At 52.1% G+C, this 17,280-nt stretch overlaps 6 protein-coding genes across 6 annotated transcripts; 5 read left to right on the forward strand and 1 right to left on the reverse strand.

Annotated features, from left to right (window-relative positions):
- The first annotated feature begins 4,707 nt into the window (after nucleotides 1-4,707).
- On the forward strand, nucleotides 4,708-6,159 carry BCR38DRAFT_451211 (uncharacterized protein). Its single transcript, XM_040861449.1, has 3 exons — nucleotides 4,708-5,749; nucleotides 5,809-5,867; nucleotides 5,931-6,159. Exons 1-3 carry the CDS (start codon nucleotides 5,156-5,158, stop codon nucleotides 6,040-6,042), a joined length of 765 nt encoding a protein of 254 aa, XP_040710097.1. The 5' UTR covers nucleotides 4,708-5,155; the 3' UTR covers nucleotides 6,043-6,159.
- Nucleotides 5,960-7,397, forward strand: BCR38DRAFT_118142 (S-adenosyl-L-methionine-dependent methyltransferase). The gene is made up of 7 exons (XM_040853443.1): nucleotides 5,960-6,013; nucleotides 6,064-6,160; nucleotides 6,214-6,333; nucleotides 6,387-6,701; nucleotides 6,756-7,056; nucleotides 7,106-7,233; nucleotides 7,339-7,397. Exons 2-6 carry the CDS (start codon nucleotides 6,136-6,138, stop codon nucleotides 7,137-7,139), a joined length of 795 nt encoding a protein of 264 aa, XP_040710098.1. The 5' UTR covers nucleotides 5,960-6,013; nucleotides 6,064-6,135; the 3' UTR covers nucleotides 7,140-7,233; nucleotides 7,339-7,397.
- Nucleotides 7,398-7,885: 488 nt separating this feature from the next.
- BCR38DRAFT_490679 (uncharacterized protein) lies at nucleotides 7,886-8,656 on the forward strand (the record flags this gene model as incomplete). Its single annotated transcript, XM_040864550.1, has 1 exon — nucleotides 7,886-8,656. One exon carries the CDS (start codon nucleotides 7,886-7,888, stop codon nucleotides 8,654-8,656), a length of 771 nt encoding a protein of 256 aa, XP_040710099.1.
- Nucleotides 8,262-12,173, forward strand: BCR38DRAFT_118205 (uncharacterized protein). The gene is made up of 3 exons (XM_040853444.1): nucleotides 8,262-8,705; nucleotides 8,775-11,667; nucleotides 11,688-12,173. The coding sequence occupies exons 1-3, from the start codon at nucleotides 8,687-8,689 to the stop codon at nucleotides 11,692-11,694; spliced, it is 2,919 nt and encodes a 972-aa protein (XP_040710100.1). The 5' UTR covers nucleotides 8,262-8,686; the 3' UTR covers nucleotides 11,695-12,173.
- A 131-nt stretch (nucleotides 12,174-12,304) lies between these two features.
- Nucleotides 12,305-14,097, reverse strand: BCR38DRAFT_355894 (UEV domain-containing protein; the record flags this gene model as incomplete). The annotated part of the gene is made up of 4 exons (XM_040856988.1): nucleotides 12,305-13,537; nucleotides 13,597-13,835; nucleotides 13,891-13,978; nucleotides 14,047-14,097. 4 exons carry the CDS (start codon nucleotides 14,095-14,097, stop codon nucleotides 12,305-12,307), a joined length of 1,611 nt encoding a protein of 536 aa, XP_040710101.1.
- A 1,109-nt stretch (nucleotides 14,098-15,206) lies between these two features.
- Nucleotides 15,207-16,667, forward strand: BCR38DRAFT_355930 (Indoleamine 2,3-dioxygenase; the record flags this gene model as incomplete). Its single annotated transcript, XM_040856992.1, has 1 exon — nucleotides 15,207-16,667. One exon carries the CDS (start codon nucleotides 15,207-15,209, stop codon nucleotides 16,665-16,667), a length of 1,461 nt encoding a protein of 486 aa, XP_040710102.1.
- Nucleotides 16,668-17,280: the final 613 nt, after the last annotated feature.

Here is a 17,280-nt window from a genome sequence, read left to right on the forward strand (position 1 = left end):
TTACGAGTATAAGTGCCCGTTCCTCTGTTACAAGGGCAACGGGTGTATACGAGTAGGATAGCCCATACTAGGGTGTTCCTACTCACCGTCTAGGTAACAGGCGTCACAGCGCCTAGTTGTAATCATCGCCTTCTAAGTACTATCGTGGGGCTAGTAGCGAAACAGCTTTATCCTCTGACTCTTCTACTACTACCGCTGCCGCTGTATTACTAATTACGCTACTGGTAATGACATTATCTTCCGCTGCCTTCTTAAAGAGAGCTTAAGTATACTATTTAGACTCTTCTCGCTAGCTATCTAGTAGCCATATCCTCCCCTTACAGTTGTTACCACCCTTTAGCTCGATAGCCTAAGCTACATTGATGCGGATCGGCTATACGCATTGCATTGTTGGATCAGATATCATTTGTAGCTACTTTGATGGAATTTTAGTGTAAATTGGCTGAGAAACTCATATTTGAAGCTATTCATTATCTTGCGTTAAGGGGCCGAAAATGGGGGCCCTACGCAGACTTATTTGGGTTCATTGTATCATATCCCAGCAATCCTCGGGCGCAGAATGAGCCAGGGCAAGGAGTACCACGTCAGGTCAGTTGGTGAGATATGAAGAATGACATAGTTTGAATTACTCCTTAATGCAGAGAGAAGAGAGGAGTCTTGATACGCACCATTCGTCCACCGGTTTCTCCATAGTCTTCAAAAGTCCGATCTTATAGGAAGAAGTCATCAAGGCCGCAATAATTGCCTTGGCTCTGAGCGGAATTCTGACTACTATTTTCCGTAACCAAGTGGCTGAGTCAACGAGCTTCTCCACCTGTCCATCGCAAGCACCCGCCAAGATGCTAACCTAGTCTCTGGCACAATCTGACGAGGGCTTGGTTGTCTGGTATATCGATCTCGTCGTATGGTAGCAGTGTTTGAATAATTTATATCGCTTTCTGATTTAGATATCGTTGATGCTCTGGTCTCGAAGACGAAAACTTTCTGTTCCCGGTCTTAGAACACAACTTAACCGGGTAAATCTTAGTTGTTTTCCTATACTTTCTGCCGGACCAGGCTGAACTTCGCCCAGTAGGCTTGCGAGCTAAGAGATGTGCAATAACAGAAAAGTAGAAACCGTCATCCGACCTCATACTACGGTAAACGAGACTCGGACAACAATGAGATATATATTTATGCTACCAAAATCGGTACATCGTTATGACAGGATGCGCCTATCACGAAAAAACACACATGCGATGCCGGCTTCGTTAGCGTTGTCTAACTAAAAACTATGTAGTTAAGTATCAATGCTTACCTGTTTCCACCGGCGATAGAATATACAAGCCTCGTCGCAAAGTGGCCTGGAAGTACATATTGACGTGGGGTTAGGGTTTTTGGGTGCTCGTTTTCGTTTTTTTTGGGATATTCAGACGAGTTATGTAAGCACGTTCTTGACAGGTATTTAAGACCTTATGTACATAGTCACTCTCTTGAGAAGAAGATAGGAATTCAAGCGGCCTTTTCCACAGTAATCTGAACCAATTTCTCTTTACTTGGACAGGCATTCAATGTCTGACGTACCTGTTGAGGTACTTTTGTTGCCCCTATAGATCTGATTGTGCCTGCTGAGGCCATTGTTCCCGCCTTTCACCTGTTGAGGTGATTGATCAAGGACCTGCTGAGGCTCCTTTTCTTCTCTAGCCTGCTGAAGCTCCAGTTGTTCGTACCTGTTGAGGTACTTGTTGTTCTGATCAGGGCAAGAGCTCTTGACCTTGTTATTTCTTTCCACCTCCCGGATAGTAAGGTCTTGTTGAGGATCTTGTTGTCCGTTGCCATCATCTTACACCTTAAACCTGCGGGTGGTTTCACTGCCCGTCGTCAATATATCGGCTTATTGCAAGCGATAATACAGAAAAGACAGACTTTGGAAGTTGAAGGCTGATGCGATCTGGCAACATGATCAAAACTGGAAAAGACTAGAACAGAGAACGTACAGTTAAACAGGAATTTCATGAACTATTGATCTCGATTTGATTACTTGTCCGCTTTTCCATGCTTGTGATGCAAAACGTGAAGCTCATTATAAATCCGCTGCTTGCCTCCATTGTCAGGCAGCTCTTTCTGATTCTATCGAGCATTTTCAAGCGGAGCCAGGCATCCGAGAGAATTTGATCAGCTTTCAAGGGGATATTGAGAATTACACAAGGAGCTACGTTATAAATGGTAATATCGACCAGAGAATTGAACTGACCCCGAGAGACCAGTTAATTTCTTCGTTTCGGATTGGTGATGGAATAGCCTTGATATGAGTATTCTGCGCAATGTACAATTCGAACCGTAACCATCGTGCCCGGGAGGTTCTGGATTGTTTGTCGTACGCATTTGATGAGAGAAAAACTGACTTATTCAAAAGGATCAACGCCTTTCCGGTCCACCTACCTTGCAAGGATGGTTCAACCAGTTATTGGAAAAATTAGACATTGACGCCTTAAGTGTACCATGTCTTCTGTACTGCTTTGGGACTACTGTCGTGCCAAGCTGTTTTGAGCAACCCGAGATTCTACCCCAGCTCGAGCGCATCTTTTCCATCATGGTCGACCCCCCTGTAGGGTGTACCGCATGCCGCTAGCATATATCCCCGACGTTGAGCAGTTGTTTGATTCAAGTTCAAGAAGCTATAGCCTAATACTCTCCACGATTCGATATCTAATACACGTTAATCCTGTCAATCCATTCGCTGCCCGTCATTTGCACCACTTTATAGATGTATTCCGAGGTCCCCTGTCGTGGTTTCTGGGGAGGGAAAGCAATGTGCATTGAAACCCCGTTTACAATTCTTTCTGGCCAAGTAGGCAATGGAACCTCTGGGCTTGAGGGCTTAAATTGATATATGAATTTGTCCGCATTCCTTCGGGGATTTTGGTGCTGTCTCTCTGGACCAAGGTACCCTGCACAGTCTTTAACGAATCACTCCTGGAATCTTGATGTGGCTGGATTTCTTGCAATCACAATCTTAAGATGGCTCTTACAGATATTCGGCAAACGAGTTTGTCAAATCATCGCCAAGGATGTTTAAAGAAAAGTCAAATTATGGGCTGGATAGTCGTCCAGTGTGTCCATGTCGAGGTTAGCACGTTGGTTGGCTTGGAGGGTTGGGTTACATGTAGTAGGATTCTTGATTCAAAACCATTCTTGCGGTGGCTCTCAATGGTCTCCTCAAGTGACCGATGGTCGAGCGACAGTGCAACCAGCTGGATGATTTGTTGTTTTTCTAAAGCGGCCGGAGGCATCCTCGTATTCGCCGAAGCCCGCCTTGGACCAACCATTGGCAGCTACCGCTTAAGATGAACCCTTTTCATTGGGCGACTATCACTCATGAGATAAATTAACAGGCACGTTTTACATAGCAATTTTGTACTATTAGTGTACAAACATTTGTATATCCTATTACAGGCCTCGAGATATATGCACTTTATATCACAGACTAAACAATTACCCTTTCTACCTGGTGCCGAAGTGTCGGAGTGTATTGCCACGCATGGTGACGGCTTAGAATTAGTTACCTTCGTATGTTTTAAGGCATTTAGATAAAGTAGACACATGAGTGACATCGAGCGTCTACAACTTTAAAACAACAACAGCACATATGTCTATCATGAGATGTAAGTATAGAAATATTCCTTGTCTTCTCCATAGACAACACGAATTCCACACCAAGCACGTCTAGCTGGCGATAATTATCTGAACAACTTTTCTGACACGAGGTAGATGAAGAAATCATGAGTTCACCTATAAGATCCCACTCAACAACGTGAGGTAGCGGGAAACTACTATTCATCAGGGGTAAAACATGCACAATGTCTCAACTAGTTTGAATAAACGGAGGCCCGTCCAAGGGTGTTGAGGGACACACAATAGAAATGAAGTGTATTATGGTGATGAAAGAAAGCTAGGCTAGTGTTGGTCTGGAACTAAGTAGTGGTGGTGGCTGCGCAGGTACCACCTCTGACAAAGGGAGTGACTCTTGTGTTTAACCAAATACAACATAACGAAAATCATGAGATTGGTCCTATGATTACCAGTCTTGCGTAGCACCGTGAAATTCGAGATGATGATCGAGGTGTAGAGCCCTGGGGCGATTCCTCGACTTTAGGTGAATCTGTGGATCTGTGAATTTCGTTACGGTCTCTCTACTATGATCCTGGCAAGATTACAGTTATGAGGGGCCAAAAGACTTTGTACTTTCTCGGCAGAAATCACTCACATTGAAATACACTTAGTCTCTTGAAAGAGTATTGTTGCCTTTTGACGCTGAACTCTCTGCTCGACGTTGCTGGCAAGGGATTGGTCTGAGCATGTGAGCAGCAGCCTGAAAGACCTGGGAATGAGTGAGTACTATGAAATGATGTCAAGATAAACCCCAGAAACCGTAAATACGATCAAATAGTAGTTTCAAATTATGCTAACAATTCTGTTTTGAGTATGTGACATTAAGTTAAGCTTCGTATAAGTCGTATCAGCACGATGTTGCAGGACCATTGCCGAGTTCATAACTATCAATTGTACATTGTGTTGATCTTGGTGGGTCCAGAGGTGATTGGACTCCAAATGTTCAAATCAAAGATTGTTCGTAGCGCCTGCGCCACAAGTCAGCCACAAGGAAATATGGCTGCTCTCGGGGCAAAGAATTGTTCCCAGTGCAATTAAGAATGGCAATTTCGTCGGCAAATGGATATGCATCGCAGCAAACACTTGGCGCCGACGGGTCAACTTCGCAAACAACGCAGCATTACGGCGCAGCTGGGTCGCTGTTGGTTGGAATTATCCAGAGGCGGTTATCTCCGGTCTCGACCAAGTAGTCCGATGTGCTGACAGCGAAGATGCCAACCATGGAACTGAGCTCATTGGGCGCTTATGAAACAGCTTTTCGACTTGCTAAAACCGAAGTGTGGGGGTCAGCGATGGTCAGCGGTGGCAGCCTGTCGGGCGGGTTTCGCGCGACTCGCCGCCTCCACCCAAACAAGGCAGGCTCAGGGCCATCGAATCCAACGTCAATCGGAATTGGCATTGCGCAAATGTAGTGTCGCGCCATCTTTCTAAACAGCATTTTTCCCCTCATCGAAACCGATGTTGATGAGGCTAGGCCCCACAGCGAAGTTGCGGCCCGCCATCAATGGATGCGCCAACCGAATCTGGCGGCAGCGGCAAAGACAAGGGCGACTGCGGCCCCGCACCCAGCTCAAGTCGCACCGCATCACCGCCTGTGGACGACGATAGCTATCTGCCCCAAGCCCAGGGAGCACATGAGTACCGCGACAGGAGGGATCAGACACCCACTCCTCGTCGTTCGCCATTTCTCCCTGACGAGGCGGGAGCAACTGAGTCTCAGCATGAGCCCAGCTCGGACATAGTGAGGGAGCGGTCAGAGCAGTCAGCGCAGTCTCCCCAGCACATACCTTACGACCTGAATCCGTGGCAGAAGGACGCTGAGACCAGTTCTCAGAGAACCCTCAAAGCGGCAAGCGAGCCTGGGGATGCTGCTAGCCCTGCCTACGGGTCTCCTGGCCCTTCCGCCTCAGCGGCAGAGGAGGCGGATGAGTCTCGGGCCGCGGCCGATGAAGTCGATGCGGTTGCAGACGCGGACGCCGGGGCTGAGACCGAGGCCGGGCCGTCTGCCCAAGACGATCCGGATGTGCAGGATAGTGATGATGATAGCCATCAGACTACTCTGAGTAGTGGATCCAGTACTATCCCAAACACCCTTGTTGTACGATAGATTCCCCTTGTCAAAAGAAAGTCGGGCAAATATACTCATTCCTTACACAGGTTGATCCAGACACAGACCCGGACAGCGACGGTGACTCGGCTTTAGGCGCGACTCCACTGTAAGCGTACATTCAACTTTTGATGTTGAATATCCCGCGCTTACCCAAATTGCCTTTACATAGCATTTCCACAACGTCACTCGCGTCGACTCTCCTTCGTTCCGTTGAAGAGTATGGCAGAACCTACCACAAGTATAAACAAGGGAGTAAGTATCGCTATGCGAACTCGATTTAGTCTACTAATTAACTTTGAAAGGGTACCTTATGCCTAACGATGAGGTAAGTTAACTGCAACCCGGCCCCTTAAACCCAGCTGACGTCGCATATCATGCAGCAAGAACAGCAAAGACTTGGTGAGAACACATGCCTATCATTATACCATTTCAGCTGATGCTAATTATGAAAGAACTTCAACATTACATATATAAAGTAGCACTCGGTGGGCGCCTTCACCTAGCCCCAGTGGAAAACCCAAATAGGGTTATTGATATTGGAACCGGCACGGGTGTATGGGCTGTGGAGTTTGGTATGTATGTCACACACGTGGCGGGAAAGCTGCTTACACTTGATGTTATATAGCGGATTCCAACCCACAGAGCGATGTCCTCGGCACAGACTTGAGTCCCATGCAATCCTCGTATACAGCCCCAAACTGCCGCTTCGAAATCGACGATATCGAGGACGACTGGATTTTCAACCATAAATTTGATTACATCCACGGCAGATCCATATCCACGCATATGAGGAACGTGCCGAGACTCTGTGCTGCCATGCTCAACAACCTGAATCCTGGCGGCTGGGCTGAACTCCAAGATGTGATTGCCGAATTCAAGACTTTCGACCGCACGATAGAGGGAACCGCACTGCAACAATGGAACCGCCTCATGGTGGAAGGCATGTTTTCTCATTGCCACATGATTCCTAGCCTCAGGACTGACTTCTCATCAGGGGTGAGGAACTTGGGACGCGACATGCGCGCAGCCCGCTCCAACAAGCGGCGGATGGAGGAAGCAGGGTTTCAAAACATCGTGGAACATAGATTGCCCATCCCCGTGAACCACTGGCCCAGGGGCGCACAACACAAGAACCTCGGCAGGGATCAAATGAGAAGCGCTCTCGATGGCATTCAAGCTCCAACAATTCAGGTCTTATCCAAAGGGCTGGGCTGGTCGAGGGAGGAGGCAGAGGTGTTTCTCATAAATGTTCGAAAAGAAATCCAGAACCCACATATTCATTCATATTTTGAAATGTATGCACCATCTGGAGGGCTCTCGATAATAGTTGCTGACCATTCTCAGGATTGTCGTTTTTGGCCAGAAGCTACCAAGGTAGAGAGGACGACAGTGGGACGGATAACAGAGATACGGAAGGAACATTTCTCTCGAGCATTTAGGACGTCATTTGAATACATCGGGTAGATTGCATAGTACGTCCAGACTCGGGTCTGATCCTTCTTAGAACATTGGTGCGTTTCGCCAAACCATTTGAGTCTTTTTGGTAAATGGTCGACACTCACAATGCTGCGATCCAGAGTAGCAGATGCACGGACGGATGCAATCTGCCACTGTCATCTATACCTCTACGCATCATTACTTGGGCTACGTGACGCAGTTGGACCGGTGATGCTTTGCGGCGGTCTACGCCCCTATATCATGGGGCTGCTCACTGCTCGCTGCATCTGAGCTATGAAGACGAGGCATGAGTATGTGGACCCGTGCCTGCGGTAAGATGGCCACACCTTCCTTCGTCGTGGTCTGATTAGTTAAGTTCATCTCATCACCAGCGCTCCTTCCCCAGGATGACCTACAGCCCCATCCTACGATAGGAAGCAGCAACTGCTGTTTCGAAAGCAGGTCCCATTGACCTCAACGACTTCGACCAAATGACCTCGACATAAGCTCTCTTACCCAGCAAGATGTGTTGGATGTTGGACCGTATTTCCAGGATTGAGCTCCCACCGTGGCACTGAACACCACAGCATTCCGTGCTTGAATGAGCCACTGAACTCTTGGCTTCCTTGGCCTTCATATTTTCGTATTATTTCTGTCATTATTCTAATACCACACTACATCTCCAGAATGGCGTCGACGGTAACGCCGACGCAATGCTCTGAAGCCAGCTCTCCTGTCCGTTTCGACTCGCCACCTCCCCCGGTTGCCACGCCCAGCTTGCGACCTGCTCCGCTTCGCATCCCAGAGCGCAAGCCTAGGATGTCGATCGGCGATGATGAAGATGCGGTTGCTGCAGTGGACGGCCCTGGTCAAGGCCGGGATGCGTCGAGGTCTCGCAATCCATCCGATGGCACTACTAGACGAAGGCACTTCACTCCGCCCAAGCCACGATTCGCAGTGACGGACGTGTCTTCACAGCGTCGCCCCACGGCCTTGAAACTTGGCAAACTGGTGTCCAAGTTTGAGATTCTTGATGCGGTGAACAATGCCAACGCCGACTCGTCTCGAATTCCGCGCCCTTCCCAGAGCCACGTCTTTGTTCGGACTGGCTTCCACCGACCCCCTGATGTCTCTCAAAGAGCGAAGCAACAATCCACGTCATCGGGGGAGAAGTCGAGCACTGCTGACGACTCTTTGAACTTGACACCCCGGCAGATGCCAGCACCCAGGGTGCCCGAGCGACGGTCGATGCTCCCGGTTGGCACCTGCCTGAGGACTGCCACGACAGATGATTCCTCAGGATCAAACGCCGAAACGCGATCGAATGCCTGGACTGCGAGTAGCGATGTGTCTCCTAGGACCCAAACACCACGAGGTCGAAACGCCAAAATGGACAATGGTCGTGACACTTTCCTGGTGGGAAGCAATGCATCTCCTGTGAGCAAACAGCTTGGTTAGGATCCCAGACTGGTTGCGGATAGGAGGAAGATGTTTGAGCAGGGAGAGTGTAAGTTCACACAGCCCAATATGGCCTCATGCTGCCAAGGAGGCCAGTACGTGTTGCTGACCAGGCCAGCATACTCGCCATTCAAACCCACGAAGTCACTTTTGGATCCTTCGGCTTTTCGTATCAACCACCCTGGAGTCCCCTTGGTGCACTCACCACCGAAACGCTTGCCTGTATCCAAGTCTTCAAGGCAGGCGATGGCATCGCCAAAGAAAACGAAGGCACCGAGCGACTCGCCCAAAACCGCAGTGGGGTTCAAAACACCAAAGCAGAGTTCTATTGATGATGAGTCACCCACACATGTTCGATCACCCGGCAAAGACCATAATGATCCGGCTTCGATTTCAAATTTAACACAGCGGCAGAAGCCTAGCGTCGCAAATCTTCGCAAGTCTTTCGAGCAAAACTTGACCCATGAGTCGACTGCAGTCGTCCCCGAAACCCCAACAAGGAACAAGGAGGGATCCTCAATCTCTGTCCGCCACTCCAACCGACAAAGCAAGGACCAGTCCCATTCATCTGAGTCGATGCCACGATCACCGGAGCAGCCACTCGAGACGCCCGTTCAACAGACGAAGCTTGAGGCGGCAACTCCGCCAAGTGCCATGGGCAGATCAAGACGGATGGAGCTGAAGCAGAGTCTGTCAACCAAGTCTTCAGGGCAGTTCTCCCCCACACCGCCGTCCGTTATCCCTATACGACGTATCCCGGCTACAGCTCTGCCCACCAGCACCCGATCTCGCCAGCGACAGGCCATGCAGATGAGGTCCAGGACTTTTGAGAGACCAAACTCACTATTTGAGCGTACACCCTCATCTGTGCCCGGGCCAGTTGAGAAAGCGGAACCCGAGCTGCGACCGGAACCCGAACCTGAAGCTGGTACATCGCAAGAGGTCGTTAGCAAAGGATTTCCTCGCTCGAGTCCGATACATCCTCTCTTCTTGTCAAACACAGGCAGACAGGAACGTCTGCAACGGGAAGAACACCAGGAGATTGAGCCGTTGGCATCAGGGCCAGAGTCATCTGCCGAGCCAGGCCAGATCAGTCCCACTCGAAGGAGCAACGACATCCAACCTTCGGTCATGGACAGTATACCTGTCGAAGTCCTCCCCATCGCCGATCCCGTCACAAAGTCTGACTCGACGACAAAACGCAGCATGAAAGTGTCCGACTTGCGCCGGATGTTCGACCGGCCTTCTTTTAGCGGCTCATCACCAGGCCATCTCATGTCCTTGGCGCGTGCAACTCGATGCACCCGTCCAAATCTTGGCACCGATCACTCAAACCCTGGCAAGAAAGACGCCAGTCCTACCACTTCGGTGTCATCGGGCCGCTCATCACAGAAGACAACGTCGGCACCTGAGCTGACGACCGAAATTGCGATTAATGACTTCGCGGTCGAGTTCACCTCCAAGTCTGAGCTCGTGATTGAACAGGACCAGTCGTCGCCCACGAAACCGCGAGCTCGTTTCGACATTCCTGTTGGGCTAAAGGCGGCACCAAAGCCTATTCCGAAGCAAATGTCGCCCCTCAAAGACCGCATCCAACTTTTCGAAAGCAAAGATCATGCAAGCCTGACGCATGGTCGCGCCAAGTCGTACGACACCTCTCTTCATACTAAATACCAGGCTAAGGGCCGGAAGGGAGGCAGAAGCAAGACGACTACTAGCAGCTGGCGTCCGATACGCGATCGTGGGGCAAGAATGTTACGTCGCATCTCGAACTCTCTTACCCAGTCCGTAGATGGAGGCAATGACTCCGTCGACAGTGGGGAGGTTTCTCGTCGTCACACCCGCAGAGGCAAGAGTTCCGAGAAGGAAAATGCCAATCCAGTCCCTGATGAGCAGCCATGCCAGACTCAAAGACGCAGATCGAGCCTTTTCAGTTACTTACACCAGCGCAGCAACCACTCGACCTTGGACAGCGGAACCCAGGTCTGGCAATCGACCGGTCAATCTACGGAGGAAGTGGCACATGGATATCCCAAACGCCATGACTCTACTCGCTCCCGCGGTGGCTCTAGCATCGATATCAACGATTCCCTCGTCGCAACACTGGAAACCAGCCGGCCCTATCTGCGCTACGCGCGATCGCCAATCCGTCCAAGTCCCCTGTTCCCTGCTCTTCCGGCGCGCAAGAGCTTCCCTTTCTTGCAACGCTTCTCAGGTGGCGAAAACAATAGGGGCAGTATCGAATTCGGCTTCGGACTAGACGGACAAGACTCGTCCAAGATGAGGAGGGAAAAGAGTAGCAATATCCTCAGCAACCCCGACGCCGCGGCGGGTACAGAGGACCTACCTACTACCGCCGCCGCCGCCGCGGTCGCGGGGCCATCGTCGGCAGGGCAGCAGAACGCGGCAAATGCTCACACACCCTACCCGGCCGGCACAGGCAGTGGTTCTGTAATCGCTACCCCTTCCCCCATCTCCACCGCCACCGCGCGCGAGAAACGCAAGTTCTCCCGTGAGAAGCGTAAAGAAGCCCGAGCACTTCGAAAAGCGGGCCGGCGGGCTTCGCGGGAGGCGCAGAAACAATCCGCCCATGCCCAGTCCCACTCTCCGCACAACCGCAACAGCCAAAAAAATAATCAAGCCTCAAAGTTGACACAGCAACAACAGCAAAGAGAAAGACGCTGGGGCGATTACACCGCGAGCGGCTTTCCCGTCCACCCATCCAAACTAGGCTCGGGGACCATCGCGGCCCCCAAACCGACTAAGCCGCATGAAGTGAGAAGGATTATCGAAAAGTACAGGTGGATGGAGAAGAGTACTAGCGTGTTGACCATGGGGTTTTATGGGAGGAAGGGGAGTAAGGACAGTCAAGGACAGGGACAGAATGGAGAAGAAGGGAGTGCGAATTCGTCAAGGAAGGCTAGTGATGCTACCGGCAAGGGGAAGACGGCTGAGGGAAAGGAGAAGGCGCACAGTGACACGCATTTACTCAAGTTGAGGCGAGGTCATAGGCAAGGGGGGGTGGCGGGAGGCGATGATGCTGGGGATGCAGATGGAGATGGAGTGCGGGGGAAGGTAGTGGGTTGTGGTGGGTGTTGAAGGTTTACTTGCTCAACTTGAACCGGGTGGCACTTTTCTTCATTTCAATCGGATGGTGGGGAGGAATGGGAGTATTAATGGGAATACTGGCCGAGTAAGGTTCGCCTGACTGGAGAACGGGATGAGAAGTGGGTGAGTATTCCAGGCGCACACGTTTTATGTGAGTATTGGATACATCGGTTATCGAGCTGGAAATGAGCAGCAGGGCAGGGCAGGGTAGATAGGGCAGCGCAGGTGCTTGCTTGCTTTTGCTTGATAACGGATGGAATGGAGTGGGACGCTGGGTGGAAGGTAATAGAAATGAGAAAGTAGACGGGCTTATGAGCGTGGTAACCCGGGAGTCGAATACGATTTTCGATCATTATGTCAATAATTCAACTTCATCAACCTGGCCTGGCCTGTTTTGTCGATTTGATCAAATTTGACTCTGACTCGTCTCATTTACGGCATGTTACTAAGTGCGCTAAAGCCATCTCATGTCATGTATCTACATCTCCTAATGGCTATGAGTATCACGACCTGTGCGTTCCTATTAAGCAAGCAAGCAGCTTACCGCGCCAACCCCATTCCCTTCCCAATCTTTCTTGCCAGCGCCTTCTTCAAGTACCACTCCCTCGCCAAACTCCTCGTCGTCTTAGCAAAAACAGCGGGCGTAATACGGCCCCTCTCAACCGCTCTGCCTAAGATAAATATCGCATCGCCCAACGCCCTCTCATCGGCCACGACATCGTACAACTGGTTGCCGACCACGGTAGGCGCCACGAGCAGCTCGTCGATTCCGGGAGGTGTCAATTTGCGGCTATTGGAGATGACGCCGTCAGCTTCTTGGAGCGACTGCTGCAGGATCGACGTGTTGGAGGCGAGCATGGCTGACAGGGGCGTCAGGGCGTTAGAGTCGTTTTGCAAGTTCTGCAAGGCGCCGAGCATCGCATTTCGTTGCGCAGTTAAGCCGGCGAGGGAGGATTTGTTTTGTTCGCGGGAGCGCTGGCGCATGGTGTAGAGGGTGGATGCGAGTTGGCGGAGAAGGGCGTCCTTTTCGGGGTTGGGGGGGATTGGCGGCGGGGGGAGGTGAGAGGGTGAGGGCAGCGCCAGAGTCAGGGGCTCGTCCATGATGTCGGGTGGGGGAGGAGGTTTGTGTTGTGGTTGCGGTGGGGGCTGCTGCATCGGCGGTTGCCAGTTTGGCGCAGGACCGCCGTAGGATGCTCGCTGTTGCTGCTGGGTCCCGGACAACTGTGGCGTCATGGGCGATATCGTCGAGGTGCGGCGTGGATCCTGGGGTGGGAAGCCGGTTTGCGGACCAGGGGGCATGTAAGGCGGTTGTTGGTGCTGTTGAGGTTGGGCGCCTCGCGATTGACCCTGGGGATGACCCTGGGGATGACCCTGGGGCTGCCCTTGTTGAAAGGGCAGAGGAGGCGCGCTGTCATATCTGAGACTTCGATTTGACTGCTGTTGTTGGCTATATTGAGTTTGCGGATGATGAATGCCAGGGGGCAAAGGGGGCAGTGGTGGACCGCCATCTCTGTGGATTGCCTGCCCAGGGACCACCTGGGGTGCATCGCTGCCTTCTTTCGGTGGCGGAGGCGGAGGACGTCCGTCCATCGCATGTGGGGATTGTGTTAGTACAGGTGTCCTCGCTGATATTTCCTGAGGAAGAGGCGGAATGGGCGGTGGCGTAGGCGTCAACTGCTGTGGTGCTGGTCGCGGTGGTTGGCGCGCGACCACCGGGGGTTCTTTCGCAAACACGTCGCGCAGTATGGCCAAAAAGTCCAAGATGGACGATTTCTAATGACCAAGTCAGCTCTCCGTCATGTGTCTCCGTCTGTCAACCGTGCGGCACTGACATCCCAAAACTCAACCCACCCAACCAGATATGGGTGATATATGCGCCCTTGCGGATCGATGTGCTGGCCGGGCCGGACCACCATGTTCTCGGTCGGCGTCACATAGGCTATCGGGGCCTCTCGCGGGTATGAGTGCGGCACCCATAGCGAAATGGGGAATCGGTAGGTCGTGCCCCTAAAGACGACCGGTATCGTTCCCGACACGTGGACGAGGAGAGCTGATACTCCATTGTCGAATGCTATCTTTCAGGTCAGATCATGTAGCCGAGCTGAATCGAGGTGGTGGTAGCATACTGTGGACATCTGTCCGCGGCGACAACGATGGATACGCAGACAGCACCTGGGCTACGTCGTTGTAGGTGCGATTGACATCATGATATTCCTGGCAATCGAGGCATGTTAGCCAAAGGTAGTTCGCGCGGGTAGCATGACTGAGGGGCAAGGCCGTACACTGGTCAGAACGCTGTAGAGCCAGTTCAGAACATGCTGCTGGACAACCATCTTGCAGGTGTCGTCAGCTCTACAGCCGTCGCATTCGCATCGTACAGCCGCCTGAATGGCTTCACGACAAAGTATGGAAATGCGGAGTGCTTCAGCTATCTCGACGGAGCTTTGTCCTGGCTGCTTGCCAAGGCTGATGTTCCCAGTGGGGCAATTTGGCGTCACCGACACAGACCGACCGTCAGCCAATGATGTAATGTCGCTATGGGGCACCAGCACTCTAGGGGCAAAGCCTCTGGGTAAGGTCTACTTGGTACAAGCACTGGCCCCCGTGCATATCGCCCCAAGCTTGCCGATGGGTGCAACTGCCAATTCTGTGCAACTGTTTTGTGAACTGCTTTTTTCGACCTCTTCTTTCGACTGCTCCGACCAGTCCGTCCTCTGCAACCCGACAAATCCCGTCATCCACGTCTAGATCTAGATGCCTTGGTTAAGTCGTCATGGACACATCATCGGTCCATCTTGCTGCCCACAACCACTACCGCACGCGTCAAGCCGTCAGGGTGCATTCCCACAACGTACCAGGTCCATCCTGCCCGCACGTGGGCCGTTTCAGCAACCATCGGTTTGAATCGCGTGCCTCCAATGCCTCAATGCCTCAACTGCTCTGGCCGTTTGGTTTCGGCTTCCCTGCAGATGACAAGAACAAAATGCGACTTGCGCCATCTTGACGCTACCAGTTGCCGCGCGAACCCTGCATACTGATCATCTAATGTCGAACAAATTTGCCTCGCTGGTTTCCTGGTTGGTCAATTAGTCAGATCCGGGAGCCGTACAACCAGCATTTTGGAACCTTCCAGGTCCAATAGCCGCTGCTCCGATAAAAGTTGCCGAGTTTAAACCTTTATCCTCTATCCGGCTTGTACCGCTCTCGTGAATAAACCATCATTTCTTTCCTAGCCTCTCGACCCCAAACCCTTATGCTCACGGCCACAACAGGTAATCGCACGGCTGAGGAGTATTACAGTGTCATCTCTGTATACTCCTTGCGTCAGGATTTTGTTACTTGAAGCACTTTTCCTAAACAAGCTGCATCTCCATCAACCAAGCCCAGATTGAACCCGGTCCCTACCAGGTCTCGGACTTGGGACAAGAGCCACTCAATCGCCATGATTCCTCCCATTCCCGTCTTGTCGGACTACGGGATCAGCCCAGCCCACGGCTTCCTCCCGGATGTCCTGCCGTTGACGAGGCTTCCTGATCCGTACTACAACAAATGGGAGGCCATCAGCGCCAATCTGCAAAATCTGATTCTTAGCAAGCGCCTCCAAGGGGTCGTTGATCGTCTGCCCGTTCTCTCCACCATCGGTCTGGAACATGACGCAGAATGGCGGCGAGCCTACATGCTCCTGACCTTCTTCGCCCACGGCTATATCTGGGGAGGTGACACTCCCCGTGAACGGGTGCCGCCCAGCATCTCCGTGCCGCTGCTGGAGATTTGCAGGCACCTTGAAGTGCCTCCCGTGTCGACCTATGCCGCCTCGGTCCTCTGGAACTTCAAGCCCCTTTTCATCGATGAGGACATCGATGACCTGGACAACCTCGCCACCCTGGTAACCTTCACAGGCTCGCTCGATGAGTCTTGGTTTTACCTTGTCTCGGTCGCCATTGAGGCCCGCGGCGGCCCCATCATACCGCTCATGTTGACAGCCGTTGCTGCGGCTCGCGCAGGTGATGCTGCAACCGTGACACGTTGTCTGCGCACCTTTGCCGAGCGCTTGGATGATCTGGGTGCGCTGCTTCATCGCATGCACGAAAGCTGCGATCCAGGGTTCTTTTACAAGCGCATTCGCACCTTCCTCGCCGGCAGCAAGAATATGGCTGATGCGGGACTACCCAGAGGCGTCATCTGGGACGATGGCACTGGGAAGTCGGACTATGTGCAGTACTCTGGCCCCAGCAATGCACAAAGCTCCTTGATCCAGTTCTTCGATCTCATTCTTGGCATCGAGCACCGTCCTACAGGGGAGAAGGCCGACGCTTCGTCAGAATCGGAGCGCGAGGGCCGCGCTCGGGCGCCGAAGAACAACTTCATCCGCGAAATGCGCCGATACATGCCGGGACCGCACGCGCGCTTCTTAGAGGACGTCGCATCGGTCGCCAACATCCGTGAATTTGTGGAGAGCTATTCTGGCGCCGACCGCGATCTTGGTATTGCGTACGATGCCTGTCTCAGCATGTTACGTGCCTTCCGCGACATTCACATCGCCATCGTGACGCGCTATATCATCCTGCCTTCGAGGGAGACCCGCGCACGCAGTCGCAGCCCGGCCAACACCCGCCAGAACCTTGCTACTGCTTCCAAGAACGAACAGCACAAGAAGGTCAAGGGCACCGGCGGCACCGCCTTGATCCCGTTCTTGAAGCAGGCCCGCGATGAGACGGGTGAGCCGGCTGTGGAAGCCTGGGCCAAGCGCTTCATGACTCGGCAGTCGCGTTCAACTGGCCAGGGCGACTTCTTTGCTGGCAAACCCGAGCAAGTCGAGGTCGTTAAAGAACCAGTGGTTGAGCATGGGCTGGCGGGGATATGGACGATTGATGACGATGTAGGCGGTATCTGCAACTACTAGACCGTCTTTCCGTCAACGTATTTGTGACTCAGTATCTCGTAGCAAACTGTTTGTAGAAACAAATCATAGTCTTGCAATGCCGTGTCGTGACAATCGTGAGCCGCCTCGTAAACACTTGACCCACGCAAGTCGGCAAACCAGAAGTGGGCCGTTGTGCTACCTCGATGAGTGAGGCACCTTTACACCGTATAGCCCGTCCTACTGGCCATTGACTCATGATGACTCCAACGTGGACATGTGGTTTGAAACATCCATTTCGATTCAAATGGTTTAAACAAGCGCCACCCACCACCAGTACGCATCCCTTTTCCAATCATTTGTTGACTGCGACATCATTCGACAATTCAGGTTGAGCTGGATTAATCTCCAACTCATACCCACGAGACTTGAGCCAGACTTTTGAAAAGACCTACCCAGGTAGTTCATTCATACCTTTGGGAACCCCCATCTTACTTCACCCTTCTCTGTCGCATCCCAAACCATCAGAAATCCCCCCTTGCCCTAGAAAATCGATTTGCTCGGGCCAAAAAAATGGCAATACCCCCAGACAAAGCCGCTATTATCATCATCGTGACGGTCGTGGTGTTGTTGGCGCTCGTGGGATTGGCGGTTT

Source organism: Pseudomassariella vexata (genome assembly GCF_002105095.1).
Source record: "Pseudomassariella vexata strain CBS 129021 chromosome Unknown BCR38scaffold_23, whole genome shotgun sequence".
In the NCBI taxonomy this organism is placed as follows: domain Eukaryota; kingdom Fungi; phylum Ascomycota; class Sordariomycetes; order Amphisphaeriales; family Pseudomassariaceae; genus Pseudomassariella; species Pseudomassariella vexata.

Excerpts from the sequence above, each read along its gene's own strand:
- BCR38DRAFT_451211 (XM_040861449.1), top strand. The coding sequence starts at position 5,156 with ATGGATGCGCCAACCGAATCTGGCGGCAGCGGCAAAGACAAGGGCGAC. Across the intron at positions 5,750-5,808 it reads CTATCCCAAACACCCTTGTT|GTTGATCCAGACACAGACCC; the intron begins GTACGATAGATT and ends TTCCTTACACAG. Across the intron at positions 5,868-5,930 it reads GCTTTAGGCGCGACTCCACT|CATTTCCACAACGTCACTCG; the intron begins GTAAGCGTACAT and ends GCCTTTACATAG.
- BCR38DRAFT_118142 (XM_040853443.1), top strand. The coding sequence starts at position 6,136 with ATGCAGCAAGAACAGCAAAGACTTG. Across the intron at positions 6,334-6,386 it reads TGTATGGGCTGTGGAGTTTG|CGGATTCCAACCCACAGAGC; the intron begins GTATGTATGTCA and ends GATGTTATATAG. Across the intron at positions 7,057-7,105 it reads ATTCATTCATATTTTGAAAT|GATTGTCGTTTTTGGCCAGA; the intron begins GTATGCACCATC and ends GACCATTCTCAG.